Source organism: Caretta caretta, chromosome 4 (genome assembly GCF_965140235.1).
Source record: "Caretta caretta isolate rCarCar2 chromosome 4, rCarCar1.hap1, whole genome shotgun sequence".
In the NCBI taxonomy this organism is placed as follows: Eukaryota; Metazoa; Chordata; order Testudines; family Cheloniidae; genus Caretta; species Caretta caretta.
Window position 1 is genome coordinate 153,034,304 of NC_134209.1, and position 15,837 is coordinate 153,050,140.

The following is a 15,837-nucleotide window of genomic DNA, read 5'->3' on the forward strand; positions in this document are numbered from 1 at the left end:
AGGTGTAGACACACCTGGAGCATTGGGCTGCGTCCCTGACCAGCTTGGCTAATAGCCATTGATGAACCTGTCCTCCATTAACTTATCTACTTTTTCGAACCCAGTTATACTTTTGGCCTTCACAAGATCCTCTGGCAAGGAGTTCCACAGGTTGACTGTGCGTTGTGTGAAGAAATACTTCCTTTTATTTGCTTTAAACCCGCTGCCTATTCAATTCATTGGGTGAGCCCTGGTTCTTGTGTTATGTGAAGGGGTAAATAACACGTCCCTGTCCACATTCATGATTTTATAGACCTCTGTCCTATCCCCTCCCTCTGTTGTCTCTTTTCCAAGCTGAACAGTCCCAGCCTTTCTAATTTCTCCTTGTATGGAAGCCGTTTCATACCCCTCAGCATTTTGGTTGCCCTTCTCTGTACTATTTCTAATTCCAAAATAGCTTTTTTGAGATGGGGCGACCAGAACTGCATGCAGTATTCATGATGTGGGCATACTATGGCTGATATATTCTGTCTTATTATCTATGCCTTTCCTAATCACTCCTAACATTGTTCGCTTTTTTGACTGCTGCCGCACATTGAGCGGATGTTTTCAGAGAACTATCCAGTGACCCCAAGATCTCTTTCTTGACTGGTAACATCTCATTTAGACCCCATCACTATGTATGTGTAATTGGGATTATGTTTTCCAATGTACATTACTTTGCATTTATCAACATTTAATTTCATCTGCCATTTTATTGTCCAGTCACCCAGTCCCGGTGGCCCGCGCTGCTTCCCGCAGCTCCCATTGGCCGAGAACGGTGAACCGCGGCCACTGGGAGCTGCGGGCGGCTGTGCCTGCAGACAGTCAACTGTCTTGTGGCGCACCAGTGGATTACCCTGACGGGCTGCATGTGGCCCGTGGGCCGCAGGTTGCCCACCACTGCTCTAGAGGAACACTATGTTCCAGCAGGTTGAGGAGATGGGAAGAGACACCTGGCTTCAATTCTCACAGCCACTGTGGCCACAGAACCAGGGACACGAGTGCCTAATGTACTTTTATGCAACCTCCAGTCAGTTTAAAATACCTCAAAGAAATCTGTCTTCTACTGCTTTGCCAGACCTGAGCCCAACTTTTCCAAAGCCCTCTGTGCTCTGCACCGAAGCCCAGGACAAGGTTATGGGTCAGATTTATCAGAGGCAGAATGGGAGCTCACTCTCTTTACATCTGAACAAACAGGATTCATTATTTCTCTCCCTTTGCATATTATCAAGTGGTGCCAGTGATAATTACCGCTCTCCTACCGAGCCAGGATCATGCTAGAGCTCCCGTACTGTGTGGCCTGCTTCTTCCACAGCAGACATTCGGTGTCTGCCTCTAGGAAGTCCGTAATAAGGAACCTTGCCCAGGGGGCCCCACAACGTCACTAGAACCCCCTGCCTGGCTGTGACTCGCCCGTCCTCCTGACCGCGCCGCACTAAGACAAACATGTTTAGGTGGCACCGAATTCCAGAGGTAAGGAGACATCAGTTAGAACCTCCTCTGGAAAGGTTTCTAAGACACCAGGTGCCAAGCGTCTCTTACATTTAAGGAAGCCAGCCTGCAACCAAGCATGAACTCGGAGTGCGGCACAGCTCCAGTGCTGGAGGAGGGAGGGCAGACTCCACAGAAGGACCCCCGGGACACCCCCTGCCCCCTGAGATGTTGCAGCAGCAAAGAGTGCTGCTCGAAGTGTGTGGTTTATAAGCAAGAGCCCCATACCCAACAGTTCACAGGAGACACCAATTTGCCTGGCAGTAGTTTCCTGACCCTCTTTGAAACCCAAAAGTGCTTTTGGGCTGACTCACCTGCTCTTTCAACTCATCAATGGTTCTCTCTGCCTGCTTCACCTCCTCCTGCAGCTTTTCCTTCTGTTGACGCAAGCTCTCCAGCTCTGAATTCTTCTTCTCCATGTGTTTCTGAAGCTTCACATGCTCCTGCTTCTCTGATGCAGACAGATCCCGCATCCTGAAACAGAGCAAACACACTCAGAGCAAACGAGAAGGGACCCAGGGACTGTGATCACAGCAGCCATTCCCTGTCCTTGCCATCACAGCCTTCCTCAGGTGTTTGCAGCCGTTCCGAGTAAGCTGGGCTATTCCTGTCCTTTCACTAGCAGTGACCATCCCATACAGGACAGCGTGCAGTCCCATTGCTGAGATACTAGGGCAGCCATGCTGAGTGCAGAGGGAACTCATTTACTCCAAGCAGGTTCAGATTTCCATTCCGTGGTAATGGGACTCTCAAACAGGACAGCTTTGCAGCCATCAGTGCACATTCACTCAGAACAGAGATGTTTCAGCCCCTGGATATGGCTTGCAACTTAACTCTTCATGGGAACACGGCAGATCAGACTCTCGGGCTGTGACCTGAAGAGGCTAGTCAAAGAAGACCATAACAGGTACATTGGTGGAACCACGCAGGGGAGGCTTTCTCCTAGGACACTACAGAGAGATGCAACATCCATTTCACAATGCAAAGCAGTTCAGTAGACACCTGACCAGGAGGTGTGCAGGACACTGCCAGAAGTCATCCCAATCTGGTCACCACAGCAAACACACACATTATCAACCAGCTACAGTATTTAAGTAGCGTGCTCATAGCGAGAGTATCAGAGGAAAGCAGAGTGGTTGCTTCTCACGTTCTCTGCATGTATAACCTCAGCAGACCCACAGTGACCTACCCCACTTCCTACTTCTCTGAGGTTTAAAAGATGTGCCCAGAGTTAGAAAGGAACTGAGGGGCATTTGGAGGGGTGTATCTGTGTGGGACTAGGGGGTTAATACCCTGGCTCGAGAACAGAGGTCCATGGCTCACTGCGTTGAGGCAGGTTTTGTTGCCAGGTGGCAGGGAATGGAGCTTGCAGTGAAGATCTGCAGAGGTGAGATCACGGAGGAGGAGATTTAATAGGGAGGGAGCGTTATACCTGACAAGAGCTTCCTTGAGCCTCGCGTTTTGCTCTTCTAGCTGTTTGACCTGGTAGCTGGATGCAGCCCCATCCGAGCCTGGAGAAAGGGAGAAGCAGAGAGACGATACCCAGCATGCTCAGGAAAATCAGCTGTTATCCAGAGGCAGTTCTCTTAAAAGCAACTAAGGTTTTAAACCTGGGAGTGGGGAGGATAACGCACAGGGGGTTAACCCACCAGCCTATTGCCTCCTCAGCAGAGCGGCCCTCGAATCTAGCATATGGCACAAGTGATACAAGGATGGCAAGCTCAGGTAAGTCGATTAGTGGCCAGGGACTCAAACTAAGAACTACTGCATGGCACGGCACAATCTGCAATCTTAGCTCAGGGGGCTGCCTGGCTAGAACTGCTGGCGCTGCAGGTCAGGCCGGAGATGCCTGAAGCAGAGCTGTACTCTAGGGGTTAGATTAGATGGTGCTTGTGGTCCTTTCTAACCCTCGGGGTCTATGTACTTACCTGGCTGTAGCTAGCGTGACAGCCAATGTGATCCCAGTAGCCACCGCCCCCCCATTCTCCTCCTCCATCCACCCCACCGAAGATCCCACATCCCCTTCCATCTGTCCATCTCCCCCAGTCCCCCCATTGCAGCCCCCCTCAGTGCATCCTTCTGCTGTCTCCTCAATCTACTGCTCCTTTGGCAGATGCAGATTCTGTCCAGCTGAGCAGAGTCCTGGGGCTCTCAGATGACCATTCTGCAGGCCCTCTGGCATGGAAAGCGGCTCATGCGGTCGATATTCAATGGCTGCTCACTTCCTTGTCTGTGTATTTTTAAAGTCTGCCTTGGCTAGAAAGCCCATTAGGGAATCAAAACAAGGACAAAATATGTGAGATTGTCCTGAGTTTTGGTTTCAATGTCCTGTCCATAGAGGAGCTGAGCAGCTGGTCTGAAATCAGCAAAATGAGCAGACCCTGTGCACTACAGCACAAACAGCTCCCAGGAGCAAGCATCCCCTGTCTGGGCAAGGGGCAATGAGAGCTGAAATGGCTGTTTTAACCTTAGCCCCTAGGTTCCCTAGTCAGAGGCCTGTATCCCGGCAGCCAGACTCCTACGCAAACTCAGAGATAATGGGACATGGCGAGTTGCTGACGCTGCTTCCTACTGACCCGTCTGTGAATAAGGGTCCTACCACTTCCTACTGGCCAGCGCTGCGAAGCCAAGTAATCGGACTGCATGCAAAAGACTGAAAGCATTTAGCTGGATGTCTAAGGAGTTATCACAGCAATCCCACAAGGGCAAATCCTAACATCAGAATGGCCAGACTGGATCAGACCAAAGGTCCACGTAGCCCAGTAGCCTGTCTTCTGATAGTGGTCAATGCCCAGTGCCCCAGAGGGAATGAACAGAACAGGGAATCATCAAGTGATTCATCCCGGTGCCCATTCCAGCTTCTGGCAGTCAAAGAGGTTTAGGGACACCCAGAGCACGGGGTTGCCTCCTTGACCATCTTGGCTAATAGCCACTGATGGACCATCCTCCAGGAACTTATCTAGTTCTTTTTTGAACCGTTATAGTCTTGGCCTTCACAACATCCTCTGGTAAGGAGTTCCACAAGTTGACCATGCGTTGTGTGAAGAAATACTTCCTTTTGTTTGTGTTAAACCTGCTGCCTAGTAATTTAATTGGGTGACCCCTGCTTCTTGTGTAATGTGAAGAGGTAAACAACACTCCACACCAGTCAGGATTTTACAGACCTTGCGCAGATCCACCTTTAGTCGTCTCTTTTCTAAGACAAACAGTCCCAGTTTTTTTAATCTCTGCTAATATGGAAGCTGTTCCAGACCCCTCATCATTTTTGTTGCCCTTTTCTGTACTTCTTCCAGTTCCAATATACCTTTTGGAGGTGGGGCAACTAGAACTGCAGGCAGTGCTCCAGATGTGGGTGCCCCAAGGATTTACGTCGTGGCATTCTGTCCATTATCTACCCTTTCCCAAATGGCTCCTAACATTCTGTGCCGCTGCACATGGAGCAGATGTATCCACAGACCTATCCACGAGGACTCCAAGATCCCTTGCTTGAGTGGTAACAGCTCATTTAGACTCCACCGTTTTCAATGGATAGTCGGGATGTTTTCCAATGTGCATTACTTTGCATGTATCAACATGGAATTTCATCTGCCATTTTGTTGCCAGTCACCCAGTTGTGTGAGACCCCTTTGTGGCTCCTCGCAGCCAACTCGGGACTTAACTGTATTCAGTTATCTTGAATCATCTGCAGACTTTGCCACCTGTTCACCCCTTTCGCCAGCTCACTTACGAATACGTTGTATGACCTTGGTCCCAGCACAGATCCTTGTGGAGTCCCGCCATTTACCTCTCTCCACTGTGAAAACTGACAATCGATTCCTACCTGTTTCCTCTCTTTTAACCAGTTACTGATCCATAAGAGGACCTTCCCCCTTGTCTCATGATTGCCTCCTTTGCTTAAGAGCCTTTTGTGAGGGATCTTGTCAAAGGCTTTCTGAAATTCCTTGTACACTATTCACGGGATCCCCCTTGTCCACGTTTGCTGACCCCCTCAAAGAATTCTACTAGATTGGAGAGCCAGGAGTTCCCTTTACAAAAACCATGGTGACTTTTCCCCAACAAATCATGTTCATCTCTGCGTCTGGTTGAAACTCTAGTAAAGAAGAAAATCAACAATTTGTCCGGTACTGAAGTTAGGCTCACTGGGCTCTAAGTGACGGGATTGCCTCTGGAGACACCCCCCCACCTTTTTTTTTTTTAAACTCTTGGGTGAATCCCATCTGGTCCTAGTGACTTATTACTGTTTATTTCATCAGTGACAATTAACTCCTCAATGACAAGGTTCCCACTGACACCAACGGGTGCAGGATGTATCAGCGTAGCCTGGTATTTATGCTGCACTCATCACAACAATGGGATCTCCCCAACATGTAGATTTACTCCCCAACCCATGTTTACATTAAGATGGGACCCCCCCCACACACCTGCAAGACCGTTTCACAATGGGTGGTCCCCACACCTCTCACCTTTCTCTTCTATCTCATGTTTCAGGATTTCCAGGTCCATTGTGAGATATTCCACCTTCTCTTTCAGGGAATCCACCTCCTGCTGCAGGGATTCGGCTCGCTCTTCCGCCATCTCCTTGTCCAGAGTTGCCATCTCGATAGCATCAGCCGTATCAGCCATCTCCTCCATGTAATGCTCCTTGGCTTCCAATGCATCTTTGGCTTCCTGCAGTCAGGCAGAAACAGGATGAGGACACCTTGCGAAGGAAGCCTGATGGGACTGGGGCGCTCCTCAGACTCGGTCACTAACCGGAACCATTACCCAGCTGTGGGGCTCAGCTAATCCTGGCTGTGACAGCGTTCCTGGAGGGGGACTGCATGCAGTCAAATCCCAGTTAGTAAACGCTTACCAGGCTAGCAGGGGAAAAGGCCACTGCCACGAAAACGGTCTTATTTCTGTTCCACCTCAGCACCTCTTCCCCCCTCAGCCCAGCAACTGCACTTCCAACCCCTCCCACCTCCACCCTGGACCAGTGGCACAGGGCCTGAGTGGCCTGGATTCCTCCCACCGCACTTGGGAACAATAAGAAAGAAGCAGGTCTGGTAACGCTGCCGGACTCAGGCCTGGTCTACCCTACAGAGTTCGAGTAAGGGCCATGTAAGGCAGCTTACTTCGACCTGTGTCTACACTGAACTGTCTCTCCCGCCGCCGTAAGTCACCACAATTGACTTAATAACTCAAGTGCTACACCTCTTGCGGAGGTGAAGGCGATGTAGTTAGGTTGACACGTTGTCAGTTCAGACAGTGTGCTGCTTACATCGACCGTTGCTGCCTTTCAGAAACCATCCCACAATGCCCCACACTGGCAGTTAAAAGGGTGCAAGTGCTCCTGGCAAGGACTCTCACGGCTCACACGAGGAGCATAGTGTGATGTGTAAAACCGATTCAATGACTGTGGTGGTTGTATATCCATGTAACTTAGGTCGACTTAATTTTGTAGTCGAGACTTGCCCTCAGATTTAACCTTTGCATGATGAATTCCTGACTGCTTTGGTAACCAGGATGGGAGGTACCAGCAGGTTACATTATGAAGTATTACATGCCAGAGGACACAACTGTTTCATTTTCATTAAGAGAGGTTCCCCAGACCCTAACTGGGGATCACTAAAATCTAACCAAGGTGTTAACCTGACAAAAGGCAGGTGTGTTAAACACACACAAGGATGATGAGCTGGTCTGTTTGTGTAACTCACGGAATGCGCCAAGCCATGGCACCGGCTCACGGCTGCATTTTCAGTACGGACACACATCAAGCATATTTTATACGTTTCTTTGTAGTAACAGCATTTAGCCTAGTCTGTTAAAATGGAGTAGTGATCTCGGATCATCCCCACTAATAAAACAAACAGCTGTGGGTCCATTCCCGTTGGATAACACCAACAGACAGTACTGAGCAGTTTGGCTGCTGTGTTAGGTTCTAAGCTTCCCTTTTATGTTCATGTCTTTCAATGCAGAATTTAGATCTAACAATAGCAATTTACCTCCTCAAGCCAGATTGCTGGGAAAGCAGGCATTGCAGAGCACTGGCGGATAATGCTCTGGCTGTGATGAAAGGTTATTTAGAAAAGAGCCTATTGCAAGGCACCTAACCACACCACAAGTCACAATACACAAAGCATTAAAACATCTTCCAGGCAATCCACCCACTCCAAGTTCTCCACACAATCTCTGTTCTATAAAGGTTCTTGTACAGCCCTCAGCACCGCAGTATCCAAGGACCTTTCAGTCATGTGTTAAGCAAAGTGACTTGTCACATGTGATTCAGTCTCTTATTGTTTGATTTAGTTTTGAATAAATGTGTTCATGCTGCTCTGTGCTGATGTCCGAGGAGATCTGGCTCTGATCCAGGCCCTGCCCCCACTCCACCCCTTCCCCCAAGACCCCATCCCACCCCACCTCTGCCCCGCCGATCAGCACCTCCCGCTCCCTCCCAGCCTCCTGCCTGCCGCGAAACAGCTGTTCGTTTCAGAGAGGTGCTGATCTGTGTGGCCTATCTGCTGATCAGAGAGGTGCTGATCTGTGTGGCCTATCGGTGGGCAGGAGGCACTGGGGGGAGTTGGGGGGGCTGCCGGTGGGTGCTCAGAACCCATCGTTTTTTCCCCGTGGGTGCTCCAGCCCCAGAGCACCCACAGAGTTGGCACCTATGGCTGGAAGCCAAAAAGAAACTCACTCATCAGGTCCTACCTGGAGTCCAGGGAGCAGAGCTCCAGGTCCAAATACACTGGCTGCTAAAACTTGTGATATACAAGGTGGGTGAGCGAATATATTTTATTGACCCAACTTCTGTTGGTGAGGGAGACAAGCTTGGAAAACAGAAGTTGGCCCAATAAAAGCTATTACCTCACCCACCTGGTCTCTCTAATATCCTGGGACCTACACGACTAACAACTCTGCCAAAGGCGTGTGATCGTAAGAATGGACCTGCCTCTCTCTCCTTGCTTTCAGGGTTAGGGTCTGATAGAAGGGGCACTGGAAGAAGAAAACCCTCTCCCAGAGGGAGCGCACTGAGTGCATGCATCTGAACATGGCCATACAGGAAACACAACATTAAAATGCGATCCTGTAACCAACAGCTCCAGCATCCTGGATCTGATCAGAGGCTTGCAATGAGTTTCCCTCTTGCCGGTGCTGTGAGGATTTCCACAGTGGCTCTGTTTGTTCATACCACTAGGTCGGGCTCAGAATCCGTATGGCAAGCCACTCTCCAAAAATCATAGTGTTGGAACTGCAGTACCAGACTCCACTGACCTGGGCACATCTGGAGCCACAGTGACAGAGAAAAGCAGTAGACAAGGGACTCTCCCTAATCAAGGTGTGGGATCCTCGCTTGGTAGCCTCAGCTCTGGCTCTATGCTTGGCTGTCCTAGGTCTGTGCTTGTCTGCTGGGTCTAGATCCTTCAGAAGCCACGTTAAGCACACAGCCAGGCCTCCTAGATCAACCTGAACAGAGCCAGTCACTTCAACTGTGAGCAGAAAGCTGACAATAGACTCACACAGGGCCAGCCCCAGCTGACGGGCCTCATGAGCCTCCCATCTCAGTAGGAGTGTGCCAGGCAACCCACAGGTCCAGATGGAGCCCAGGCCACTGCATCTCCTCTCCTCCTCCTTTAAGGAATCTGACCGATTGACTAACTACAAACAAAATTTGCCCCCTAGGGCAGATGAAAGAAAAGGATGAGGAACGCGCTGAGGACACTGTGTGTGGCTGGAGACCGCTGCACTTTCTGTGGTTAGAAGGAAGAGAAGGGGAACGCCTGGGCCCCTCCGGGATAGGAGGGAGAGAGGAGAGGCCTAATGGCCACCACTCTCTCCAGAAGATTCCCATAGGGTCAAGGTGCTTCCATCACAAGCCAAAAGTGGGAATCTGCAGAGGCCACTGGCAGAAGGGACACATTATACGAAGCACTGCTTGGCTAAAGCTGGTCAGTGTGGCTCCATGACAAAACTCTTGCCTCAGATATGGGGAGAAAATAGGCCAAAATAAACCACAGTAAGATGCCACCAGGATAATGGACCCAGACATATTTAGTGCCCTGTACAAATCAATTCAGCACTGAGTGTAGTTTACTTCCATTTGGCTTTTGCACTCTCAAGCCAGCACATAAGCCAATGTTTGCTATGTTGTGGTCACAGGTTGCTTTAGGGCCCACATCTCTTCAAAAGACAGGATCTGGGGGAGTTCATATTTTTATGCTAGTGGATGTATCAAAAAATAAAGTAAGAACTCCCCAATCTTATTTCCAACAATTAAATAGCCTTGAATGTACTGGTTCCCTTGACGTGTCATTAACGTGAGCTGCACCGTTCTGGCTGCTGCCACATGCCCGCCAAGAAGATGCTCACCTTTTTGGCCTCCTTTAGACGTTTCTGGAGGTCAATCTGTTGTTCCTGCATTTTGCTCTTCCACTCCTGCACCTGCTCCAACTGGATCTTGTATTTCTCCAGCTCTTTCAGCTTTGCTTTGTCTTCATTTCGCTTCATCTTCAGAGTCTCCAGCTTCTCCTCCAGGTCTCTGACTTGAGAACGCAGGTTCTCCTCCTCCTGCACAGCCAGGGGGAAATGGGAGGTTACTCTGAGAAGTAGAAATGTCATGTAACAATGCATTTCCCCAAATACCTCTAATTTAATGCACAGGCAACAAAACCTTCTAAGTCTGACCCAGTCCTCAGAATTCAGTCAACCCTTTTCCAACAGCAGCAGCATTAAAGGCCTCTTAGAATAATTTCATTCACTATGTTCTTCCATTTCCAAAGCCTGTATAATTTTTTAATCTCATTGAGTTTCAGTTCACCCACAGAACATGGTTCAATGCTTCTCGATGTGCTGAGAGATGGCCTGGCCTTCAAAGGTGCTGTGCACCTGCACTTACAAGTGACTTCACGGGGATTTGTGGGTGCTCAGCCCTTCTGAAAATCAATAATGTACAAAATTAACTCACCTAATTCCCCTCTCCTGCCCCTAGGGGTCAGAGTAGTGACACGTGCAAGGAAAAAGTGTTTCCACTAACAGGACTGGGGTTCTAATGTGACAAGCTATGTGATTTTAAATTACAGCGTGTGTAATGGCTAATGCTTTAAAGCTTATTTAAATGAAGTTTAACAACTTGCAGACACACACAAACTGTGCCCACTGTAAACTGGAGAGTTATTAGTTGATGCCATGGGGTTACTCTACTGAGTGCCAAAGGCACCCTAATCCTTTCCCATCTCTCCCCCATCAGTTGCTCCGATACGATGGGGCGGTTACTATACCAAAGGGGGTTAAGCATGGCTAAGAGATTCTCTATGTTGGATTCTGAAGGTTTTGGAATCATGGCTCTGGACACTTTCATCTCTAGAAGGAAAGGCTCAGTGCAAAATCCAGCACATGTGTGATTCTTCACCCAGGTAAGGCTGGAGCACTGCCCTGATCCCTCAGCAAGATGACAGTGCCATAGAGGCATCTCCCCTGCAAACCACAAACTAGCCATTGTGTCTGACTGCAGTGCCCTCTTTCAGGCTAACCAGTGGGCTCTCCAGAGACAAGCAGGCGAGACCTTTCCCACTGAAAGATAACCCAGGTAACCAGCATCAACAGGAGGTCACTTGACTCTGTTAGGACAAAGAGCCACTGGCTGAATTTGGGCTGAAGCAGTTGGGTTTCAAAACCCAGTTCAAAGACATCCTTACCTTTTACAGGTGTAGCCCACAGAGGATTCTGGTGCCAGCAAGCAACACTCCATCTTGATCTGAGCAAAGGCTGCTCAAAGATGAAGCAGTGTATGCTGGGACCTGAAGCGTCTCCTCCGCACCAAAGTTGAAGGTGGCTGCAATCTACTCCAGTGCATGAGAATTAGGCACAGTCCCCAGGTTCCTGGCAAGCTTCTAATGCAGCCCTGTTGGGTCCCACCCTTTTGAGGTGAAACATCTCTTCCTGAAGCCCTTCACGCTGCAAGGGGACTTGGACTCTCCCTAAAACATGTGTAAGGCTAACATGTTGTTCCCTGGAAACCTATCTGCCCGGTAACTGGAGAACTGCCTGCACAGGAAGGAAGAACATCCCTCAAGCAGCACAAAGCCTGGAAGGTATTATGCAGCCATGCCTGGGCTTTTCCTGATGGGAGAATCACAGAGCCAAGCGGAACTCCCAGCAAGGCCTTGGTGACTGAGCAGACAAAGACGATCTCCCCCTGCACCAATGTTCAGTGAGCAGCAGTCACCTGCCCGATGTGAACAAATGGGTGCTGCTCAGCATGCTGATAGCAGAAAATGCCTTCAGGTGTTTCAGAAGATTCTTTGCTTGGCTACGCATCGTGCAGCTACAAGACCGGCACTCGCTCTTGATGGAAACGTGGGTCCCCCATCCATTTGAAGTCTAGTCCATTTTTTTAAATAGCTGCAACTCGTTTGGGGTTCTGCACCTGCTCCCAAGCACCCCACCAACACCTAGTGAGTTTTACAATCACATTTTCCTATTTTCTTTTTATTTATCCCCCCGGCTGCTGTGTGAAAAACCTACACAAACAGCACAAACTGATGGGCTCTGCAGAGCAACCAGTGGAATTGATGAGGCACTAAGTGTTGTCAGATACCAGAGTCTTTTCCTTCTGTGTTCTCAGTTGATTTGGGCATCAGTAACAGGGCTAGCAAGTGAGCAGGTTTCAGGCACAGGTGTAACGGACGATGAACCCTGAACTGATGAGGCTGGAATGCCTTTTCCCTCCACTAGGTGGTGCTTTTTCCAGCTCACAACTTCACACAAAACCTCAAATGCTTTTTCACATCTTGTGCTATTACTTCTTTGCCCTCCTGTCCTAAATCTTTCATAAGCTCGAAATTCAGCTAATTAAGAAGGTGCAGGAGGGAAATAATGAAAAACTATTTTAAACAACAAAATTGGCCTAGATAGTAATTATCAGCCATCAAACACCCATTAAATCACCAGCCCACCTCTAAGGCCAGGTCAGGTTGTTCTCCACGGGATATTCCCTAACAGTTTGTCCCATCCCAGAGAATGGGGCTTCTCCACCTTACCTGGGGGAGAATATTCCTCAGCCCACCACCCTCTCAAGGTCAGATCATCAGTCTGGATAGTCAGGCAAAACAAAACACCGTTTTGACTTTCCCCACACAAGAGACCTAGAGTGTAAGCCATGGGACAGAGTCGAGAGCCAGGGGTCTAGTCCCAGCTCCAATTTGTGTGACCTTCATCTCCGTGCCTCAGTTTCCTCATCTCTAAAATGAGATACAGCCATATTCCAATCTCACAAATATGCTGGAAGGGTTAATGTTTGTAGAGTGCTGAGCTAAGCAGTGGTATTCTCACCATCCTGAACCTCCTTTCCAGCCTTGGGGTTTCGCCCCACATCTGCCCTTGGTCTACTCTTAGCCATGCTATACATATGCATCTCAGAAGACAATCCGTTCAAAACCCCAGGTTGCTTTCGCAGGTATTCTCTGCATTGCTTTCAGTCTGTGGTAGTGTGGTGCCCAGAACCGACTGGGATATTCCAGATGCAGTCACACGAGTGCTGTACAGAGACGGAACACAAGAGCGCTCCCTGGCCGTTTTTGTTGGAGCATGGCATAGGGTGGGCTGAAAAATGGTTCCCCTGCCATGCCCCCCGGCCTGCTTCCTGTTCTCTTGCCTCCTTGCCTTTGAGCACTCTCCTCCCCCTCCCCACTCGGGTAGAGCAATCAGACAGCCACAGGCTGAAGTGAAGGTTCCACACCCCTGGGACATTGCCCTGTTTTACACCTTTACCTTCGTGGGGGAAGGAGCTGAAGGAGGTGCCACCGGAGAGGTCAGGGAAGGAGTTGGAATGACCGGCGCAGCCAGAGGTGTCTGAGCAGGTGTGCTGGGCTCACTGCTACTCATCTCGCCCCCTGAGGCGGAAGCGGAGCCAGAGGGCCCAGCTGTACCGCTGGATGCTGCAGAGTTGGGAGTCCGGGTAGGCTGCAAAACAACATGGTCAAGGGGGAAAAGAGTCAGAACAGCACTTGCTTTGGGAGGGATCTGCCATCACTCACCACTGTCTCCACCTTTCATTCGGGCCTCGCTTTGAACTTTGCCTCCATGTTATTCTTAAAACAAGCCCTTCCTGGGACAGAGCACCATCACCAATTATTATGGCTGAGGGCCTGTGACTCCCAGTGCTGGTTTCAACACAGACGAACCCAGGGAGTGAAACCCTGTAGGGTGTAACTACTGCAGAACCGACGGACTTACCGATGATCCTAGAACATGCAGGCACTGTGCGATATTCTACTTATCTGCAAGGGCCCATTCTGGGCACGAGCATACAGTCCCCACTAAGCATACCCGATACCTTCAGAAAAGGGCTTCTGGCAAGGCTGAGGACAAGAAACATTTTGCTTCACCAGTTAGAGAGTGGTAATAGTGGGCAATGGAATTGTAAAAATGGCCCAGTGCTAACCCAGCAGATCCATGCCACACCTTGAGTCCTATATGCTGCTATGAACAGACAACACTATGTTTTCGGTTCCCTTTATTACTGTGAGCCCTGCACAGCTAGCACTGCTCTGGGCAAGGGAGCTGGAGCTGGGATCCTGTGCCCAGGTCTGGGGCCCACAAGTCAAGATGGATGTTGATAAATTGGAGAGGGGTCAGAGAAAAGCCATGAGAGTGACGGAAGGGTCAGAAAACCTGCCTTGTAGGGATCCTCTAAGAGCTCAGTCTATTTAGCTGAACAAGAGACATTTAAGGGTGATTTGATCCCAGCCTATAAGTACCTAAATGGAGGAATAAGGGGAGCAGAGGAAGGTCTAACATGATCCAATGGCTGGAAGTCAAAGCTAGACAAACTTAGAGTGGAAATATGGCGTACATCTTTAACAGTGAAAGTAATTAACCTTTGGAACAATTTACTGAGGGTCGTGGTGAATTCTCTGTCACTGACACTTTAAAATCAAGACTGGCTGTTTTTCTAAAAGCTCCACTCCAGGAATTATTTTGGGGCAGGTCTCTGGCCTGTGCTTTGCTGGGGTCAGACTAGATGATCACAATGGTTCCTGCTGACCTTGCAATCTATGAATTTTTAGGGGACTAGAGAGGGGTAGATCCCAGGAGTGACAATAAACGAAGCAGCAGTAAGGAGTTTGCTAACATCTAACAAAGGCTATACAGAGAAATAATGGAGGGGCACTTATGGGGGAGGTGGCAGTAGAAGAGAAAGCCTGACACTTGTGACAAACAGACCAGCCTTTGGACCTGCAAAACTGTGTCCAATCACCTAACCTGGGTCCAGCCAAATATAGCTTTGGATGGAGACTCTCCTACATAAACAAATGATGGACACACCTAATTCTGATAAACTTCAAGCAAGAGTGCCCCGAAGGCCTCCAGAGCCAGCCATTTGTAAATGGCATTTGCGTATTTGCATTTTCTGAACTTTAATTCAACGTATTATTCAGAATTTAGCAAACAGCTGCTACTGGGTACTTGGAGATTTTCAATTTTAAAGTCTGAATTGTTTTAATTTGCCATTTTAATCTTGTTTCTTCAGCATACCCTTGCAGATTTCACTCCTGCTTCTTGGGAGAGTCAAATGGTCTCTTTTGTATGCTGTTCTTTGTCTCCAACTTTATGACACAACACGGAAGTTGGTAATTTTCCTTTTAAACGTATTGCCACGATACATGGTAAATTCTGACTTCATCTAGAAGGGGCAGGGTTCACCAAGAAGAGCCATGCTCAGTAATGAAGCAAGCCTACGACATACCATCACAGGCGTGGTAACAATGGACACTACACTGTGATATGGGGCCTACGCAGCTGTTCTCTGGACTGGCTGGAGCTCCCAGCAGTGTGGCGTAAAAGGGCTGCAATACAGGTGAGGAGACGAAGGGAATCTGGAGTCTACAAAAAAGCAGCAAACTTCTCAGAAAGTGCTGACTAGTGCTTATCTTCAACTCATAAGAACATAAGAAAGGCCAGCCTGGGTCAGACCAAAGGTCCATCCAGCCCAGTGTCCTGTCTGCCGACAGTGGCCAATGCCAGGTGCCCCAGAGGGAGTGAACTTAACAGGTCATGATCTAGTGATCTCTCCTACCATCCATCTCCACCCTCTGACAAACAGAGGCTAGGGACACCATTCCTTACCCATCCTGGCTCATAGCCATTAATGGACTTAACCTCCATGAATTTATCCAGCTCTCTTTTAAACCCTGTTATAGTCCTAGCCCTCACAACCTCCTCAGACAAGGAGTTCCACAGGTTGACTGTGCGCTGAGTGAAGAAGAACTTCCTTTGATTTGTTTTAAACCTGCTGCCCATTAATTTCATTTGGTAGCCCCTCGTTCTTATCTTATGGGAACAAGTCAA

General features: G+C 49.0%; 1 protein-coding gene across 11 annotated transcripts in view; it reads right to left on the reverse strand.

The window, feature by feature from the left end:
- The window catches only part of DCTN1 (dynactin subunit 1), a 138,612-nt gene that overhangs the window by 20,798 nt on the left and 101,977 nt on the right, over positions 1 to 15,837 (reverse strand). For all 11 annotated transcript variants that reach the window (XM_048846488.2, XM_048846489.2, XM_048846487.2 and 8 more), the window contains 5 exons: positions 13,258 to 13,449; positions 9,859 to 10,056; positions 5,976 to 6,180; positions 2,945 to 3,023; positions 1,827 to 1,986 (listed from right to left, as the gene is read on the reverse strand). In XM_048846488.2, coding sequence (XP_048702445.2) covers positions 1,827 to 1,986; positions 2,945 to 3,023; positions 5,976 to 6,180; positions 9,859 to 10,056; positions 13,258 to 13,449 — 834 coding nt within the window. The remainder of the gene's footprint in view (positions 1 to 1,826; positions 1,987 to 2,944; positions 3,024 to 5,975; positions 6,181 to 9,858; positions 10,057 to 13,257; positions 13,450 to 15,837) is intronic.